At 37.8% G+C, this 20705-nt stretch overlaps 1 protein-coding gene across 1 annotated transcript in view; it reads left to right on the top strand.

Moving 5' to 3' along the window:
- Positions 1–20451, top strand: part of LOC104573360 (MIB E3 ubiquitin protein ligase 1) — a 63089-nt gene extending 42638 nt beyond the window's left edge. Inside the window, exons 13-21 of the mRNA XM_088538266.1 lie at positions 3086–3218; positions 3529–3615; positions 5789–5950; positions 9024–9205; positions 10785–10977; positions 12555–12633; positions 14110–14223; positions 15353–15453; positions 20297–20451. Of these exons, the coding sequence (XP_088394392.1) occupies positions 3086–3218; positions 3529–3615; positions 5789–5950; positions 9024–9205; positions 10785–10977; positions 12555–12633; positions 14110–14223; positions 15353–15453; positions 20297–20437 (1192 nt within the window). The 3' untranslated portion in view covers positions 20438–20451. The remainder of the gene's footprint in view (positions 1–3085; positions 3219–3528; positions 3616–5788; positions 5951–9023; positions 9206–10784; positions 10978–12554; positions 12634–14109; positions 14224–15352; positions 15454–20296) is intronic.
- Positions 20452–20705: the final 254 nt, after the last annotated feature.

Below are 20705 nucleotides of genomic sequence, written 5' to 3'. Positions count from 1 at the left end.
TCTGTCTCTTAATCTGGTTCCTGGCATATCCGCAAACACTTGGAAAGGTTTAGTTGTGCAGAGTAGGCTGGAGCTAAGAGGAGGGTATGGGGTGGGTTGCCAGTAAGCAAAATATATTATGAGAGCATAAATAAAGCTGACTTGAGGGAGGAGAATGGCAGGGGAGCGAGGAGACTTAGAGCACTGCATTATTGCCACCTCTGGAGATCTGGTTCTCTGCTCTGCCCACCTTGCTCTGCTGCTGGAACAGGCAGAGCCCTCCTTCCCCAGCTTTGGCTTTGTCGCTTCCTTATTGCCATCAATTCACTTTATCCCATAAAGGTATCTCACTGATCTCTCTGGATATGAAGCTGCCAAAATGCAAAGTCTGGCAGACTGTGTGACTCACTAGACAGTCACATACCTGACTGAGCCACCATGGCCCAGGAACTGGAAATACAAGGAGAAGTAGGACCATGTGGGAACATGCCTTTCCACGATGGTTGGAGTTGAGTAATTGATAGCAGAAAATCTTCTCTTGTACTTTTTTCTTCTATTTGTTGCTATTTGAAACAGGGTAGTAGTAGTTAACGTGAGATCTGGAATCTTTTCTGTACAGTTAGGCCATGGTAGTTCTTCATCTTGTTGAGTTTTGAAATAAGCCCCTTCCATTCTCGGGTACTGCTGATAAGCATCAGTTTAAAAACTCTCCAAGTAAAACACTGCACGAGAAAATAGATTTTTATATGTAGGTCAAAAATGCATTTTATATATATATATATATATATATATATATATATATATATATATATATATATATATTCCCCCCTCCTCATATTGATAACTGGTGCTCTAAAAAAGAGTTAATATATTGTTCGGGGCCATGATGTAGTTTATCCTGCAAATATAAAATTAATGTTACTTAATGCATGTTCTGATATTATTCATGATTTAAGCATGTCAGATATTTGCAAAGTCATGGTTCCAGACTCTCTGAAAACATGAATTAAAAAAAGAATGATCAGTTATGTAGCATGGCTGATTTCAGGTGTCAGTATCGGCACTTGAAATTTACAGTTATTCTTCTTCTAAATTTTGGATTAAATGAGATACAATGGGAATGGCTGCTCCTTGCACTAAATCACTTAAAACTTTGGAGACCTGGCTTAATGTTTTACTGAGGGTTTGCCTAGCCCAGAATATGGCCCCTTCAGAGAAAATGTGAATTATGATGGGTTTTGTAAGTCCCTGTAACTCTGACAGCAAGGAGCAGCATGTACTTTTATGCCTTAGTTTACATGAATTTTTTTGGTGATCTTTGGTTTGTGAGAGAGAGTTCCATAATCTTATTGTCCTCTAATAAATTGCTTTCCTGTGAAGAAAGAAGGGCTTTATTCCTGAAAGGGCAACTTCTGTTGCCACTGAGATGTGGAACCTTGGTAGATGCAGTAAAGTCTTAGGTGGTCTTTTGAAGCACTGAGCCTGGTTCAGTTCCCTGTTCACAGGTAACAAAGTACAATCTGTTAAGTGTCGTCATCTTATTGTGCTGTGTGAAGGTGAGGGTTTGTGTTGTGCATGTCCTGCAGACCATGAGGGGTCTTAGTCTGCCACATGATGACATGGGTGAATGTCATGTGGAAAGGAGCCTGCAGTCTTCCTCGTGCTGCCGTCCTCCTTATTGTTTATCCTTTTGGGGACGGCTCCTTGGAGTGAACTGCCTCCAGGCTGCATGTGGAGCCTCGTTTGTAGGCAGTTAGTGGCCTTGCTCTGAAAGAGCTAAGGAGGGAATACTCAAGAGGATGGATTACTGGAATGAATTAGGAGGTAAGTTGCTACTTGGCAGTGGGGTCAGCTTATTGCTATCTATTGCTAATATTTTTAAATGTCTACAGGTTCATTTTGTAAAGATATTTCTGAGGCTTTAGGTCCCAAGTTCTGAATATCGGTGTTTACCGAAGAACTGTTTAATCCAGTTATTGTATCTGCCTTGCAAGGTACTCTGAGACTCAGTGGTTCTACTTGCTGTAGCTAGTACCGCTTGGGTTTTAAGGTTTGACTCTCTAGAAATGAAGCTTTTTCTCCTATGAATCCCATGTTGCTACAACAGAAGGAAACAATCAGATGATACAAGAGGTTTCTCAGCACAAGATTATAGCAGCTCCTGGTTTTTGTGTTTGCCTCTCAAGAGCTTTCATAAAGGAGCTGCATGTACCATTTACCCAGATAAGGAAACCATGGAGTTAAGTTGGTTACTTTCCCATTCCAAAATCTATGTTAAGACAGGTGAGCTAGAGAAAGCGTCCCTCTGAGAGGGTGCAAGATGTGGGATCATTTCTCTAGTGTCGTGTGTGGTCTTAAACCCCTTAACACTACATTCTTTGGACTTGATGGATTTTAATCTGCTTTATAGTAGTTATATGAACCAAATTGCTTTTCCTGACCTCTGAATATATTATTTTGTAATGAATCCCCTTCCTTTGGTAGGCTGGTTGGTAGGACATGCAGAAGTGCAGTGGAATATTGCACACTTTCACAGTATGGTAAACTTGGCCACCTTTTGTTAAGACAACTCTGTATTTACCAGTACATTTAAAAATTTGGCCTTTTTTCTACATACAAGAAATTTTACTTCAATTTTATATTTTTATCTCAGAAATGGAAAGTCTTAGCTCTTATTGTCAAAGGCATTTCATATAATGGAACTTGCCTGTTGAATACTTAAGTAAAGGATCCCATTAAGATTTTCAGGGAGAAATATCTGTGTGTATTCTGTTTCAGAAATTGTGCAAACACTTCTTTAAAGTGTTCTAAAACACTTCTTTTTTGCTGCTAAATGACATTTCCTCTGAAAAATATGATCCTCAAACTTTGTTGGGGAGTGCAATGGTTGGAAAGACTTTTCACTACATTTGGGAAGAATTATTATGCCAGTATTGTAACTGTCAGTATAATTTTTGTTACAATTTCACTCTTTGGAAAAAAAAATGCTGATGTAATTTTTGTCACTTTAATTCTGAGAATGATTACTGCTTTTGCTAATGTCTAGTCACCATTCAACAACTAATTTTATACGTGCTTTTCTGCCATCTCCGTGTATTTATTTCAGTGCAATGCGTGTGTTGCTGTCCAAGTTACCACGACCATGGATTGTTGATGAGAAAAAAGATGATGGTTATACTGCCTTGCATTTGGCAGCCCTCAATAACCATGTGGAAGTGGCTGAACTTCTGGTGCATCAGGTAGGCCTCTCTCCTCAGGAGGATTTAAATGTCACACTTTGATTAACTACCTGGTGTGAAAATAACATGCTTTTTGAAGCCTGCAGTTGCAGTGCAGAAGCAGTGGAGCACGAAGGCCATGTGGTAAGCTCTAAAAGTCAAGGTTACTTGTTTGTATTCAACTGAATAGTCTGTAGACTGAATAACTGAAGTAGTTAATAAATTCTGCTCTAAAATCTCCAAAATAAGAATCGTATTCAGCACTCCAGTTGATTGCCTTGCCTGTAGCCGCACTGTTGATTAACAGTCTGATGGTTTGAATGTCTTTCAGGGCAGTGCTAACCTGGATATCCAGAACGTGAACCAGCAGACTGCTCTGCACCTTGCCGTTGAACGGCAGCACACACAAATAGTGAGGGTAAGCACCTCATTTGTAACAAGCCATGTGTGTAATGGCACTTTGCTCAAGCTGATGGTGGCTGCTAAGGTGTAGATATTTTGTGAACTTGGAAAAAAGGAAAGCTTTAAAAACTTGTTATAGTCTTTGAATACTTGCGTGACTAGTTTAGAAACCTGCGAACTTGGCATAGAATGTCAGACGGCAGGGTGAATGTTCAGAATTCCCCCCTCCGTGTGTGTGTGTTATTTATTTATATATAATGTGTGTGTACATATATATATATATATATATATACACACACACACATGCACACCCATTAGTTTGCCTCTTTATTGTTGCTGGTTCCAGCATCCCTTTTCCTTCAGTAAGGGAGAATATGCTTTGCTGTTCACTCTTACAGGTCCTGTAACGAGACCTCTAAACATTTTTCATTCCTGTTGCTTTATTCATAACTGTTCTTGCTTATAGCTTTTGCACACTGAGGCTGAATTAAACATCTTGTTTTTATGTGTTTCACTACCTTTCAGACCTCTGAGATTATAGTTTTTCCTCTTTTTAGATTGGAAGAGCCATAAGCAGTAATAGAAATACCGTAGAGTGAAAGTAATGGCACTTCTGATTTTTGAAAAGATGATGAATGAAAAGATCTGAACTCGTATCTGTATTGGGCTGGCATGTGCATATCCAAGAATGTTTAAGTGGACAACCCTCTAGAAGATCCATACTTCTGAGTTTGATTAACTTTGAGAAGTCCAAAAATAACTCATGCAGCCATGCAAGAGGCTTGATGGCTCCTATATTTCAAAATGAATTCCTGTTGGGTACCTGCTGTGTTGTGTTGTTTTCTCAGGGATCTGTGGAACAGTGGTCAAAGGCAGTAGGGCTCTTTCAAAAAGGTCTGGTGCCATGACAACGGGTCACACTTATTTATTTTTAAACTTCTGCAAAGACTGAATTTCTGTGGCAGGCAAGGATTCCAGGTTGCCCTTAGAGGTCTCTTAGCGTTTTCAGAGGAATTGACTAGAAGCCCATAATAACAATGGCAAAATTCTCTTTATGTTACCATTTCCAGGAGAAACAATTAGGCAGCAAGTGGCTAATAGCAGGTATTGCCTTTTAGTGTGAAGGACTAGGGTCTTTCCGTAAGCCCAATTAGAGGGTGTATGAAGTCAGAGGGAGACTGTTGTGATTCTTGATTGTATTTAGGTGTGTTTTTTTGACTTACAGAAGGAAGGATTGGGAAAGTAGAAGCAATCAATAACAGACAAGTGTTTGCTTGAGATAAAAGCTCTGATTTCCTTTAGATCCAGGCAAGTCGTCTTTCCCTCTACTCTGTTCTAGAGTCTGGGGTCCCTTGATTCTGAGAGTCCAGGATCCTTGAAAACTTGCTAGTCCTTCAGAAGGAGATTCCCTTTTGTGTAACTCTATTTCTAGAGTATACTCAGAATTTTGTAGAGTAACAAAAGTTTGAAACTAAAATGGTAAAGCATCAGCTGCCATCTACAGGTTTCTGAATAGCAATGGCAACAGGCTTTTTTAAGGGGAGTCATTTGGCAGCATGTGCTCAGGAAAGCTGTCTATTAAATTACAGGTGGGCTGTGTGCAGGTGCAGTGCAAATTGGAGGGACTCTGTGCCTTGTACTTGCTGTCATCTCATGTGACCCGAATTGTGTGATAGGGCTGTTGTGTCCTCTGCTGAATCAGGAGAGACTTAACACTCTGTTAATGTGAGGATACAGTAAAATAAATTGTAAAGTTTTGCATGGTATGAAATGTGGTGTTTCAATGGGTCATAGAAATGTAATAGTAGGGAACATGTATCTGTCTAGTTTTTCATATACTTTATTTTTTGTTTCTGATATATTTCTGTAATATTACATTGTAATATTAATCTCATAAGAGATAAGGTTTTTGCACAATAGCAACACTCCTCTAAAACAACAGCACTCTCTCAGCAAGTAGCTTTTCCTCAGAGTACAGCAAAAATAAAATCGACATTTGAAAAAGAGAAGGTAAGTGGCACAGTTACAGGCTGAACTTGAAGTATGGAAATTAAGTTCCAACTCAACTGTGAATAGTAACAAGATGGACTTTTTTCCTAAACTACAGAATAAGTGTGGGGGGGTTGTCTGTGGGTATTTTTGTTTGTTTGTTTTCTTTTGCAATTTAAATTGGGTTCCTTTTCTTTCAGCTCTTAGTCCGTGCAGGTGCTAAACTGGATATTCAGGATAAAGATGGGGACACCCCCCTGCATGAAGCCCTGAGACACCACACGCTGTCGCAGCTCCGCCAACTGCAAGACATGCAAGATGTGGGCAAGGTAGATACTGCTTGGGAGCCATCAAAGAACACAGTAAATAAAATGCATTTATTTATTCCTTTTTCTTCCCCTATGCATTTGTCTCTGTTAGTCTAGTTCATCTAGTTTCTGTACTGTTTACTGTTTTTTGGAAACCTAAGCTTATTTACACATTCATATCAGGCAGCAGTGCATACAAAGATTTACTTGTTGCATGTTGCTAAGTTTGATTTAAAAAAAAAAAAAAAAGAATTATATAGTCCAAAATATTTCTGCAACTTTGCCTTTCATTGTGAACATGTATGACTGCAAAAAAAAAATCAAAAGCAACTTTTGGAAAGAGAAATAAGCAGTAATGCAGTACAGAACAAGACTAAAATTATGTTTTCTAAGATTCAACATCTTGCATGTCTAGCTCTTTCTGTAACCTTCTGAATACTTCTTATGTTTAAACTAAGAATCCTTGGGTCTTGACTGTTGCATATCTGATGGGGTTAATTTCAGAAATTGTGGTCTACTAAGGGAATATTGAAAAAACCTCATAGTAATAAAGGCCGAGGTGTTGTTTAAAAAATAAAATAAAATAAAATAAGGGAAATGCTCACATGCCAAAAGCTGTGTGAATATTGTATGCAAAGCTGAAAAAAATAAATAAAATTCATGAATAAGTAGGGCTGAGGAAGATAAAACCAAATTTTTTCTGTACCAGTGTACAGAAAAGTGTGCAGTTTAACAATGGGCAGACTTGCTGAATCATTAGTTACTGGTATCATAATATTTTTTTCTGAGTTTTGCTTTCGGTGCCAATTTTTCTATTTCAGTCAAAAAAAAAAAAAGTATTATAAGCCTTTGTTCAAATCCATATATCCACTCTACAAGTGTGTCTTTCAAAGTGGGCACTTAACTTCCCTGAAATACTTTAGACTAAGCATTGAATAGAGATTTAAAGTATAACTGGCACATATAAGAAAATGTTTGTGTATTTTTAAGTGGGAAGAAGGAAGCAATTGATGCTCGGTTGTGTTTCCATGATTCGAATTGGGATCTGTGAGAGGTGGTCAAAATAATTTGCATGCATGCATTTTATTTGGAATATAATTTTGGACACAAGTATTTATCAGATTCAGCATTTCAAAGTGTGTCCAGCTTGTCATTGATGGCATCCAAAATAAAACTGGGGGCATTATGTTTCAGGTTTTCCTTAACACAAGAAATGTTTTTTTGTATCCCCGTTTCAGATTTTATTTTGGGGGGTTCAGAGTAGGGTTTATTTTCATTTTTTCATTCTGTTTTCTCCTGCTTTCATTCCAGCTGTAATCTTGATTTAAAAAAAATCACTTTTAGGTTTTATTAAAAATAAAAATAGATATAGGAAACAAAAAATCCCTGCAAAAATTTTGTCTCTGGAAACCTAAAAATGCTCTAGGGTTTATAAATGGTGATCAGCCTATATTTACTATTCTAATTTGATCAAACTACTCATTTTTTCCCTACTTTTTTTTACTTGCAGAGAAGGTTTTTGTATAGTTTACAAATATTTGGGAACTGTGCTAATGCTGTAATCCATGTTACAGAAAATGATTTGAACTTCTACCACAAAACCATCTTTGTCCATGTCTAATTCTGATATCAGCCTGTTGGCTTAAGCACATCTTATTTGCTGGTTTTACTAATATTAAATCTTTCCAGATCTACTCTTTGTATAAAATCATCAGAAAGAGTCCAGGACTGTGAACATTTGGGTACTCATGGAGTAACCTTGAAGAGTCTTTTAGTTCCTCAAGTAATGTTTATTGACATAAAAACTCCTAGCAGCAGAGACTAACATTTGATAAAGCTGCCTCCTCAGGAAATGGGGATATCTGTAGGAGAAGGATAATGCCATGGATATCACGGTGGGGGAAATGCAAATGTTATGAGGCACAGGGTTTTTTGCTTCACAGATCACTCCTCCGTCAGGTTTTGAAAACTGTTTTCTTAATAGCTCACTCAAATATTGGTATATTTTAAATTTATCCTATATACTGCTTTGTCTAAAATGGTATGTCTGTATGTCTGCTTCTTCAAATACTAAATGGTCGTTAATGTAGCCGGAAGGTCTTAATTTTGGGGAGTGATTGTTGACACTCAGTTTTTAGTAGACCAGCCACAGGGCCAGACTGCACAAACTGAAGGGAGCACAGAGAGACTTGCATCAGCCAAGCTGGGCATTGCATCAATTAATGGGTACAAAATCTCACTAACGTTGCTGTCTATATGAATTCAGAGCTTAAAACTCCATGGACTGAAGCTGATTCCTTGTGCAGTCTAGTGTGGTTCGCAGAGGAACTCATTAGTGGTACCACCAGTTCTGTGTTGTACAAAATGTGCATTTGCTCATGCATTTTATCCAGTCAGTCCTTAATACAAAAAAGATCTTGGAAGTAGGCTGAGAATACTGCAGTTGAGGTGAATCCTTTGGTTCCTGGTCTGTAGTTCTGGGACTTCTCTCATGGTCTTTCTAGCTGGCCCTGTCAACCGTGTGTTCTTTGCTACACTAGTACCTGTAAAAGGGTGGTAGGACAGGAAGACAGATACGTGAGTTTAAATCCTTCCAAGCAGAGAAGGCAACAGAAATTCTTTCTTTCTTGGCCAAGTGCTTTATTCACTGGACTACTAAATATAGGTGTGCATTTATGTTGCCCAGCTATGTTTTCTGTTCAGATGTGATGGTGGCTGCATTCTGCCTGAACGCAGTGATGCTGGGATGTATCAGCTGTGTTTTGAATACACCCCGAGGACAGTGACATCTAAAGTACTTACATAGAAGGACAGCCACCTTACAAGTGAGCATAGGTGCACAGGAGATGGAATCCTTCAGTAGCTGAGCCATTCTTTACAGAACTTTATAGCTTTCTAAAGATTTTTCAATCTTTAAAGTAAAGTTGAATTTAGCTGCCTAAAAAATTAAGCAACTGTATGGTAGTTTTGAAAGTTAGATCTGGAGATGCTTTCCTGGGCTTGCAGATTTATGTTTTTGTATATGTGTGTGTTTGTTTGCATGCATGTCAAATAGTTTTCCTTTGGCCAGACTATTCTTAATTCTTTCAGAGTTGCTGAAGTTGCTTACATATTTGTTTTCTTTCAGTTAATAATGGGACTCGGCACTCAGGGCGCAGAGAAGAAGAGTGCAGCATCTATTGCCTGCTTCCTGGCAGCCAACGGAGCTGACCTCAGTATTCGGAATAAGAAGGGTCAGTCTCCTCTTGATCTCTGCCCCGATCCCAGCCTCTGCAAAGCCCTGGCTAAATGCCACAAAGAAAAAGTCAGGTTTGTATATTAATAGATCATGTAGCTTCCAAACACTGCTTTCTGTAGATTAATGCCTTTAATAGGAATATTGCTTAAAAAAAATGTGTATATATGTATATGTGTGTGTGTGTGTGTGTCTGTGTATATATAAGCTTGTTCTTATGTTCTCTGATATGTTGAATGCTATTTACAAATACATTAGTTGAAACTTGGTCAAGGCTTACCAGGTAAGAGGTTCATGTGACTGAAGTTCCAGCTGTTTCTCCTTTCCAAGGTGCCAACTCTGTGTCTTAGGCAGCTCAGGGTGGGCTGCCCTCCAGCCATGGGGCAGCTGCTCCATGCAGGGCCTGCTCACTGTGCTTACTGCCTCTCAGCGCGGACCCTGCACGGGCCCGTGCAGCTTTCCCTGGGAAAGCCTGGTTTGCTAGCTGGGAACACGGTGCTCTAGTCTGGCTGTGAGCAGTTGCACTGCAATAGGGAGGGATGGAAGGTTGTTTTGCTTGGGAGTAGCTGCTGTGCAAGGGACATGCTGAGAAAGTGGCAGTGGTTAAGGGAAGAGTCTGTAGATTTGGGGGTTCAGTAGCGTTGAAGTGGCTCTGGCTAAGTAGAAGCAGCTTGCAGCAATTTTGGGGAACTATACTGGGGAGACAGGGTAGATATTTTTATGGAGCTTTTGAGGAGTAAGGAAGTGAACCATATTGATAATTACATGGGATTAGGGTGGATATTGCAGTATCAGGGACTAGAAATAGGCAAAGAGCGAGTACAAGAGGGGCGAGTGTGAGAAGGTGGCAATGTGCTGCCTGACACTGGGAGACCTCCAAACTATCCCAGAAAAGGGGGAACCCTGGATCCCTGCTAACCAGATTGATTATGTGATCCTAGAAAAAGAGGAGGGTATTGGCCTGCAGTCACAGACGTGCTGCTCTGGGAATTACAGTGATTTGAGTGAAATGTCAATTGTCGAATACCCCTTGTGTGATGAGTTTCAGCTCACTCCTTGGCCTAGCTGCATTCCCGTTATTGGCCTGCGCGAGTCTCACTGTTCATTCTTGCTCAAAAAATCCGAGCAGGGAGATGGGGAATGTACTCCCAAAGTGCCATGAAGGGAGACTCCTCGATGCTCCCCTAGTGTGTGAGGTGCTTTCTCCCCGCCTTTCCGCCCGTGTCTGCCTGATCGCTGTGGCCTGGCTGCTCTGCCTCTCTCCCCGCCTTTTATGGCCTTGCGAGAGCCGTAGGGGCTGGACTGGTTATTCTGGAGCCGGGCTCCCTCTGCTGGCGCAGCAGCCGCAGAGGACAGAGATGCAGTGGGGGCTCACGTGGGGAGCTGGGGGGCTGTTTTACAAGCCTGCCATTTTCAAAGTATTTGGAGCATATTCAAGTTCTGTGAAGTTGTTTAGTTCTGAATTACATAGCATGGGTCTATTAGTAGGTGACTCAAGGGAGGGAATGTATTTATTTGTTTATTTTTCACGTTGACAGGCAATATGAGCATATATAAGCAACCAGTTGATATGCACCATGATTTAAAGAAAATTCTTAGAATTGCAAGTCATTAATATGCTGACCTAAGTCTGACAGCAAGGTTTCTTTGTAGTGGTCAGGTTGGCTCCCGAAGTCCATCTATGATCAACAACGATTCTGAAACCTTAGAAGAATGTATGGTGTGCTCAGACATGAAGAGGGACACTCTGTTTGGCCCTTGTGGACACATTGCCACCTGCTCCCTCTGCTCGCCACGGGTGAAAAAGTGCCTCATCTGTAAAGAGCAAGTTCAGTCTAGGACAAAGGTAAACATTTCCAAAGCTTTTTTTGTTCTCTTTCTGTTTTTAATGTTATTAAAAAGGAAAAAAAAAAGTCATGAAAAAGAGCAATATATTTTGAGCAGTATTTTGTCCTGCAGGTATCTTACCACATGTGATTAATATATATCTTATATCTTATCCTTTCTGTTCATCTATGCTTGTGTCCTACCACGTGGTATTTAGATAAATAGATCTTTTTTTTCCTAGGTATTTTTTGTATGTTGAGGTAGGCTGCTGCTATTCCTGAAGTATAATTTCCTTCAGTAATACTCAGTTCTTCTGAGTTCTTTCATTCCTCTGGGCTGCTTTGGAAGATGATTTGCCCTATAAAGTTAATTAGTTGATATGTGATTGTTTTTCAGTTTTATTTTCAGCTTTTTTTGCTTCCCCTTTTTTCAAATCATGAATATTAGTATGCTGTGAAGGAGTAATGCTTTATTCCTATGAATGTAATTGTACTTTTGTGGGGAGGTAAGTTCCCTCAGAGTATCAAACAATTATGCTCTGTTTGAGGGCCTTGACTCAACTTTCTTAGTGATTTATGAGCAGTCTGGGTGTAGCCCCATTTCTTCTCTGTTTGAAAAGTCTTGTCCTTTTGATGCTTTTTTGCTATTAAAATATTTCATAAAACACGCTGGTATAAAACCCAATTTATTCATTTCAACTTCATCTAAAGCCATCTAACTAGTTCAACTTAGTGTTTTTATTTCTACCTCAGAGTAAATGTGCAAATTGTAAATACAAAGTTATATAATTTTTACTTTTTTTTTTATTTATTTCCTAGACTTATTTAGTATTGCGTATATTTCAACGGCCAAATTTTAAGACAGGATGAGGCTCTCTTTCTCTACACTCCCTCCACACTGAGTAGAAAGGTTCTGCCATAGGGTGGTTCCGAACAGAGTAAGGCTTCTGCTTCCACCTGTCCAAAGAAGCTGGTCCATCGTAATTTGCTTTCCTAGGTAAAAGGTAGCCTTTGTGCAGAACCATCTTTTGCTCAATCGCACCGAGCGCACAAAATACGTGTTCAGTGCTCCTCTAATAGGCTTCTGCATAAAAACTTACAGTCATATCTGCAGGGTTAGGAAATGAATGAACCTGGGCTACAGTTTTGTGAACTGGAAGAGATGGTCCAGGCCTGTGTAGATGAAAATCAGGTCTGTAGCCACTCTGTACAGTTTATCAAAGGAAAGGGTTTGGGAAATCCTAATACAGAATATTAAAATAGGTTACTATGAAAGACTTCTATAAATGAGTTTATATATAGTAGAGAAGAAAGAAATAGAAGCATATGCTATCCTAGCTGTTTCTGCTTCTATATGCCAATCTCTACTAAACATAAATATTGCCAGGAAATGTTTATTTGTAGAAGCCAGTGTGACAGCTTTTTTAAATTATATTTTGAGGCAGTAGATTAATTACTATTGCACTATCTTTAGCTTCTTGAAGTCCACATACCTTGCTAATACAGTGAATAGCTAAATTAATGTAGAGAAGAGAAGTTTTTACATACATTTTCTTATATACATTTCCATGTTCTTATATGCATTCGTTCTTTACAGATTGAAGAATGTGTTGTGTGTTCGGACAAAAAGGCAGCAGTACTCTTCCAGCCTTGTGGTCATATGTGTGCATGTGAGAGTAAGTACACGTGAAAGGAAACTCTTTTCAAAATCTTGAAACAGCATATGTTTGGTGAAAATTGCTGCGAGATTGTTAATAGTCTGTTTTCAAGTCCAGATTACTTGCAAGTTTGGTGTGATAGTCAAACTTTTGTCATTATTTGGTGTGCTGTTAAATAAATATTTGGAGGACAAAATACATAACTGTAGAAATAAAAAAAAAAATCAGAAAGCAGGTGTTTTTCCACGCGACCTATGAAATTTTGATTAGGCTCTGTGAGATTGTAAAGCCTACTGTATGTATCTAAAACTTATGAACACATTGGAATTTATTTTTATTGTTACAGCACTTGGAGGTTTTCAGAGATGTAAATGAAGTTTTTAAAGGACATTTTAAATATGTTAACTCCCTTCATCCACCAATTTGCCCAAAGTCTATAATCATTTTCTAAAAACTCCTGATGAGATGTCATAGATCTTTGTGAAGAGCATCTGTTATGGTACACGCTACTTTATCTTGTGTAGCAACAGATCTCCAGATTTTTTCTCTTTTGACAATAAGTCAATTACCTTGTCACCAGCAATTTCAGGACTTTGTGGAAGAGTCATTTGCCTGGAGAAGAGTAGTACTTGCTGCTTAGGAGCTACTTGGTCTTGCTAAAGAAATGAAGTTTCTTTCTCTGTTCTGGCTGAGAGATCTGGCCTTGGCTCACTGCCTTTACAGCTCTCCTGATGTGGGCTCTTTCATTCTCTGCAGTTGCAAGGTCATGCAACTTGCAGTTTGCAGAAAGAGGACAGCAAAAAGATTAATCGCTGTGGTGAAATATTTCAGAAATGAAATAGACATTGCCAAATCTGAGCTGCAACAAGGAAGGTGAAAGGTTCTACAATGTAAATGATTTCTTTCCAGATTATCTTCTGGGCATCTTGAGTAAAGATCATGAGAAAGTACTTAAATTTGTGCAGTTTACAGCAGCTACTGTATTGATTCACAGTAACCTCCTTCTGCAAGTATGAGACACTATCACTTGCCTTTTGTAGAAGAATTTCAGTCTTCTTTCTGGGATGTTATCAAAGGCTTACCCTCCTAAGGGTGAGCAGCAGCAGTGCCTGTCTAGCCATAGATACTAGTACGGTGAGAGAGATTGTTGGTTATGAAGGAGAAAGCAGGTGATGCTTCTGAGAATATGCAACTTAGTTTTTTTAACTTCTGTAGTCCTTGTGGAATATACATTCCTTTGGAGAAAGGACAACCTTTGTTTTTTTAAAATGTTGCAGCTGAACTGCAGAAGAGGTGTACTGTGAAACCAAAACAGGACACTGTTAGTAGGTGTCATTTGGAAATGAGCACAAGTAGCTGTTTATATTATAAGCAGTTATTATGGCTTAGCTATATGATCACTGTGAAAAGAATAAGCAAAAGCTTGTGGATAGGAAAGAGGGGAAAAAATAGAACAGCTGGATTTGGACTTGATTTCCTTCTTTGTCTTTCCAGATTGTGCAAGCTTGATGAAGAAGTGTGTGCAGTGCCGGGCAGTGGTTGAGCGGAGAGTGCCTTTCATAATGTGCTGTGGAGGGAAAGGTACAGAAGATACCACTGATGATATTTGTGAGTGACTTCAAAACCTGTACTCTCTATCCTACCCCCCCACCAACGCATTTCAACTTCTTTTCATTCTCGTACTCTGAAACAACTTAAATCTCATCTCCTCTGGAAGAAGAGCTTAATGTACGCAGTGTTAAGCCTGGTTTCCATTTGCTATGGGTGCTACTTGCTCTGTGCGTAGCAGCAAATGCTCTGGTAACACCGACTGTGGCACTGAAGGGCTCCTTCTACCCTCCAAAGTAGAAACTGAGACATAAATGACTTCATGGCCACTTAGTGTCATGTGAATGAAAAAACAAAGATTGCCAATAACTGCAAATTTATTTATTTAACTTCTGGAGCTCCCTGACTAAAAAAGGGCTTATAAATATTCTGCTTATAGAATAGAGCTGAAGAAGTAATTTTCATGACACAGTCATGTTTCCTGCTTTGACTAATTCTTAAATATCTTCTATTTTTTTCTGAGTAATTTTTGAGAATTTTTTATATCAAGTGTAGCATGTAGTGTTTGAGTTGAATTTTATTTGAATTAGAATGATAGGTGTCATTCTTGTCATTCTGTTTCTAAATAAATACTTAAAAATAGATTTTTAATGATTGCATTAGAGATTGAGATTTGAACTTTGAAATACTCTCTAATTTTTTGTTTATTTCCTGTAGTAACATTGGTTTCTGGTTCAGTCAAATACAGAACTGGCAATCTGAGTTGTACAACTATTTGAACAAACTTGTTCACTGATTCTCATGTAGTTTTGATCATCAAATAGAATCAGCTGTGTGATTAAGAAGTATTTTCACAGTGTGGAAGCCCTTGTCTTTATTTTTGGAATGTGCAAAAAAAAAATGACCAAAGGAACTTCACTGACAAATAAGAGCTCCAAGAGCATTAAGGGGCTACAGACAATTTGAGTGTTATTATTGAGGAAATATTTGTCAAAAGCCCTAGACTCAGAAATGTACTTTAGTTTAGGAATTGAACTATAGTAGGCTTTAGTGAATTTAAATAAGTTATCAGATATGTTTGAAGAAGATTGCTTTAGATAATTGAAACTTTTTTTCTATACCAACAATGATTATTCTTGTTTCATTATGTGATGCATAATCTTGTATCTTTTTTGTCTGTAAATTGTAGCAAGTGGAAACATTCCGGTTTTACAGAAGGACAAAGACAACACCAATGTCAATGCAGATGTACAGAAGCTGCAGCAACAGTTACAAGACATCAAAGAACAGGTAAAAGAGATATTTTATGGATCACTAAAATGGAGAAAAGTGCATCTTCTGTGTTTTAAAATGAAATGGCATGTTGAAGTGCTTCAGTTCTTAAAGTTTATTTAAATAACCAATCCTTTGTGTCAAAACAAAACATAATAAACAACAGCCTGTGGTTGTTAGTCCATTTGTTAGAATGTTAGTGTAGATGTAATTAAAAAAAAGGGATTCTGAGCCCACAAGATAAACGTTCTCTGCCTGTTTTGTTGAGCTGGCTATAGAGTGAGAGCAGAAGCTGTTCTCGCAGAGCATTAATAAAAGCAGGTGTTGGCCACAGTTGTTTTTTTCTGAATCTTTACCTGTCTGTTCATGAACTGCCTTTGAACAATAGCTGGTGCTTAGCCACACTATCCGGTCTCCAGGCTGTGCAGTCTTCCAAACAGCTCTGTGTGGCTGCAAAATGAAATCTGCTGGGTATGAAGGACTGCATGTGCTATCTGAACGTTTTTGGAATGTAAATAAAAGATTTGTCTGTTATAATTATGCATAGTGCTTGCAGGAGGAAGTGTATTGAAGCTGACTATGGATTTTATTTTTAACTCATTTAGGACCCTAATAATAATAATAATAATAATAATAATAATAAAAAAACACGTTTCACATAGCTGGCAATCACCTGTTTAGATTCGTTGGACCTCTAAATACTGGGCCACTTCCAATGGCTTAAATAGCTGCCTACCTGTAGGACTTTGCTGTGACAAATTGCTAAATTTTGTCATTGCTTTTTCTACTGAATAAAAAAAAAATTGCTTTTGAGACCTTTCAGCAGTAAAGGACCTGGCATATCTGACTACTGTGTGAACCTGCTCTCTTCTAATAGAACCTTGATAACATGCTCTCTGATTTCCCTACATATAATGTAATCAGAAATGTTTTTATAAATACAGCAGAGAGCGAAACTTTAATAGCTGTGTCTACTTCCTATAGGTTTAAAGCAGTCTGTAATGCTTCGTTGACAGCAGTATCGCATCTAATCCTGACACTTGTGGCTCTCTGCAGTGCATATGCATGAAAGTTAAGACTGAATTATTTAGATCACCTATTTTAGGTGGTGACAGGCACGTATCTGTAAAACTAGAAGTATATTTTATTTATCTTAAATTTGAGAGCTGATCAAATTTTAACCTTTGAGGCATGTGTTTGAAAACCTGTTCCTCTCATACAGAGTTGGCCAAAACTTCAGTAGTGGTAGAAATTCAGAAATCCAGTTCAAAGCAGATTGCTGCTTAGTTAGTGTCTGTAATAGGACATGCAGATTAAAAATTGTTACTTAAAAAATACTCGTCTTCCTCGCTGATAGTAACTGGAGTTACTAGATATTTGTGACTTCTTAAAACTGTTGTTCTGCATCTGTTCTACCACTTAACATCACCTGAGTGAAAAGAGTAGCTTTATCTGTTAACAAGCTGACTGCTTCTGGGTTATAATGATACATGCAAAACACGCAAAAGAATGTTTAAATCCAAGTAATCTGAGTTCTACTGATATCTTAAAATATTCCTAATTATTTTATCAATTTTTATAAAAAAATATGAGTTCAGTGTTGATCTGCTAATACTCTATGTTTTGGGATGCAAGAGGAGAACTACTTAATTTTACAATTGTCATTTTCTATTTGCAATGTTTTGGTTTTGAGATTTACAGTGTAAAATAAAGTTTAAAATTTAAATTAGGGATTGAAGGTTATTCAATACCTGTTTGATGGAAAAGAGGTTCTGATTGTTCTTGAGTGCATTTTGTCTTGAGACTGTTTTTGCTCAGTGTCTTTCTGCTTGCTTGTACTTGGGAGAGGGTTAGTGAGCGGCAAGCTGGATTTGATTAAAAAAAAGAAAACTATTCCTCTGTGTCTTTAAATTTGTTCTTAGTTATGCACAAAATTCCATTTTAATCACGTATTCTTTTGATTTGTGCGTTAACAGTTCACTTTTCAAGTTAGATTACTATTTTTGTACTTAAAAATCATTTATTCTCTTTCAGCAGGTATAACCCTATGTTTCAACTCATACCTTCAATGATAATGTAATATGTTAGTGCAGCAAGCTTTTAAAACCATTTCTGGTGCCAAGCAGAAGTGATGCCTGATGTCAGCAGAATCTCCCACATCTGATGACCACACCATTCTTCAGGGATTCCCTGAATGTGAACCCTTGTGACTGTAATTGAAACACCTTCACCTCATTTCATACATATTCACCATCCTCTGTCTGATGTCTTTCTGTATGTTCCTTCACCATACTTGCATCATTTTCTTTCTGCTTAAAAATAAGTTTATTTTGTCACTATGCACCTGTATATTGTTAGAGAAAATGTTTTTAGTAATAACGGATTGATATTTCAAGCATTTTAAAATATCTTAGTGGTAATAGTTTTTTGGGTTTTTGTTTTGTTTTGTTTTGAAGTATCAAACCCAGTTATAAGTACAGATACGATGAGCATCTTTTTCAAGGACCTTTCCAAATTTTTAACTTATCCATAGAAAAAAATTCTACCGTATAACAGATACAGTGCTTTTTTATACCATATATTTCCCTTCAAAAATGAGAATCAAATGATTCATGCAGAAAACCAAGATGCAGTTTTTAGGCAGAGAACATTGTAGCAAATTAACAGTACAGTGGAAATATAAATTGCTTGTTTCATGCTGCTTTAGCAAAAATTGAGTGCAAGACATAGAAAGAAGTAACTTCCGCTGTAAAAATGCATGTAAACCAATTGTCAAAATCCCTTGTCAGGTTAGAGCTGCATAGCAATCCATGTTTAAAAGAAATCATATTAAGAAATAAAGCAAGTAATACATTCAGAATGTTTTCAGTTTATATTAACCAGGAGAAATGTGGACTGTTTGCTAGCACTGCATACAGTTGAAGGAAGGATCTAAAAAAGTGTTAGTTTTTCTGTGATTCTTTGTATGAAATTATCAAAAGTATCGTGTCTTGAGCAGATTCTTTTGAGTCTCATTCTGAGTGTATTCATTTTCAAACAATGGTGTGGCATTTTGGAGAGAAACACACCCTTTTTACTTCAGTAATTTTAAGAGTCTACTTAAGAGCAAATAATTTAAGCTAAAAACATAGAATAATGACTTAGAAAGTTTTTCTCCAAATACACAATTTGGGGTTACTTTGTCAGCCCTTTGTCAAAGGGCATCATGTAAATACTACTAGGTTATGGACACATGTCACCGGACAGCTAGGTGTTAGTGTAAAATTCAGAGATATTTTGTTAATTTTTCAAAGACACTAAGTCAGTGGAGGAAGCATACTGTAATTGTACCAGTGGGATATGTAGGGAAAGACTTTGTGTAAATGCAAAATAGGTTGCACTGACTGTTGGTGAGCATTTTTAGTTTTTAGAAAATGCTTTGGTATGTTACACCTGGAATTTTGACAAAGCTGGAAAATAGCATTTATGTGGACAGAAAAAAAAATGGAATGTAAATTGACATAGGCTATGTTTGGAAGCATTAATTCTCTGCTAGCCCATCATACAGATTTTCTGCAGATTATGGTAGGCGCTTGGCCAAATTCCACTGAGTTTACACTCGGAACAATTTTACCATCAGCATGTTTATGCAGTCTTCAACCACGCTAACTACCCTACAAAGTTTTATCTACTGATTACATAGAAAGCCCCAAGGTTATAGTGGTTATGGTTTCTGTTATGGATGCTATCTCTAACTGAAGTAACTCCCTAACTTTTAGTATGAAAACAAATCACAGGTGCAAGATGGTGATAAAATGAACTTGTTTGCAAATATGAGCCCTGCTAATGTTTCATGCCATGCATGAGATCAACATTGATAAGTGTTAGACATGAGTAGTGCCTCATTTCTAAGGACATTGTAGATTGGATCTGTTGGACTATTGAACAGTCTAACGACCGATTGTATGTTCATTTACTAACATTTGGTAAACTTGCTATAAATAAAATTCTGATATAAGGTATGACTACAATATATTTATGGTGAAGGAACATACCTTATAAAACGTACAGTTTGTGTATGGCAAAAGGTGAAGGACATCGTTCCTTAGCAGTTTGCTACAAAATGAACTTTGCTGTTTGAGAGCTTTAGGAGATCTTTCTTGGACATTGGCTATCACTTTAATGTCCAGCAATTAAAATTGATTTTAAAAGTTTGCTGTGCTACTGTTATAACTAAAGGACACAGATTTATTTGTTCTTCGTTTGAAATTTGAAGTGTTCTCTTGGTTGGAAACCTAGATTACTTTTACAAAGACTGGAATATACTTTATACTAGCACTGAGTTTTTACATACAATGCTGATTGTACAGCATTTGTGTTATTTATGCTTGTGTTTGATACTTGGTGTTTAAAGGTAGGTACACAAATGGCTCGGTAGTTTAAGTTAAGTTAGTAAATTATTCAGCTGGGTATTGCACGACGTGAAACTGTGTATACATAAAACTGTTTCCTGGAAGATTACATGATGAAAAGGGAAATGTTGCTGAATAATATCTTAGCATCACCTGCTGAAGTAATGCTATTGACTTTATGATATCCATTGCCTTATTTAAAAGGATTGCATTTGGAAAAACTACATAGGTTTTCTTCTGATGGAGGAACTCAAATACAAACTTGTTAGCTAAAAATCATTATAAATAATTGTCTTCAGGCTATGGAATATATGCTCAGTGCCTTGGTTATGCTATGCAAATGATCTGTTATGCTCAAGATGCCGCAGTTTTTGCTGTTTTTTCAGTAGTTTAGTAGATCAGTGGTATTGCATACTCGACACTGTGTCAGTATTGCCACTGCTTACGTGACCTGTCCCCATCTCTTGCAGACCATGTGTCCTGTGTGCCTGGACCGTCTGAAGAACATGATCTTCCTCTGCGGCCACGGGACGTGTCAGCTCTGCGGGGACCGGATGAGCGAGTGCCCCATATGCCGCAAGGCGATTGAACGAAGGATCCTTTTGTACTGAATAATGGAACTGTTGTCGTCTAGTAGCTTGTTAAGTAGTAAGGACATTCTGACGATTTAAGTCTCTGTAAGCTTGAAAGGCAGTCAAAGGTTCTAATGGAAACATTTCTAATACTAGAGCACAGATTTGCGACATGGAATTGTTTAAAGACTGTGAACATGCCAAATAAGAGAACAGTATTTGGACAGTCAGCTTTTAGCTTTGCTCTTAAAAGATATCTAAGCTTAAAGCTAACTTAAAGCTGTCTATTTTCTTTCTGTTGTTCTCT

This window comes from Tinamus guttatus, unplaced genomic scaffold, assembly GCF_059628265.1.
Source record: "Tinamus guttatus ecotype Peru unplaced genomic scaffold, ASM5962826v1 Tinamus_guttatus_pri_ptg000953l, whole genome shotgun sequence".
Lineage (NCBI taxonomy): Eukaryota > Metazoa > Chordata > Aves > Tinamiformes > Tinamidae > Tinamus > Tinamus guttatus.
This window is presented reverse-complemented; position numbering and strand designations above follow the sequence as displayed.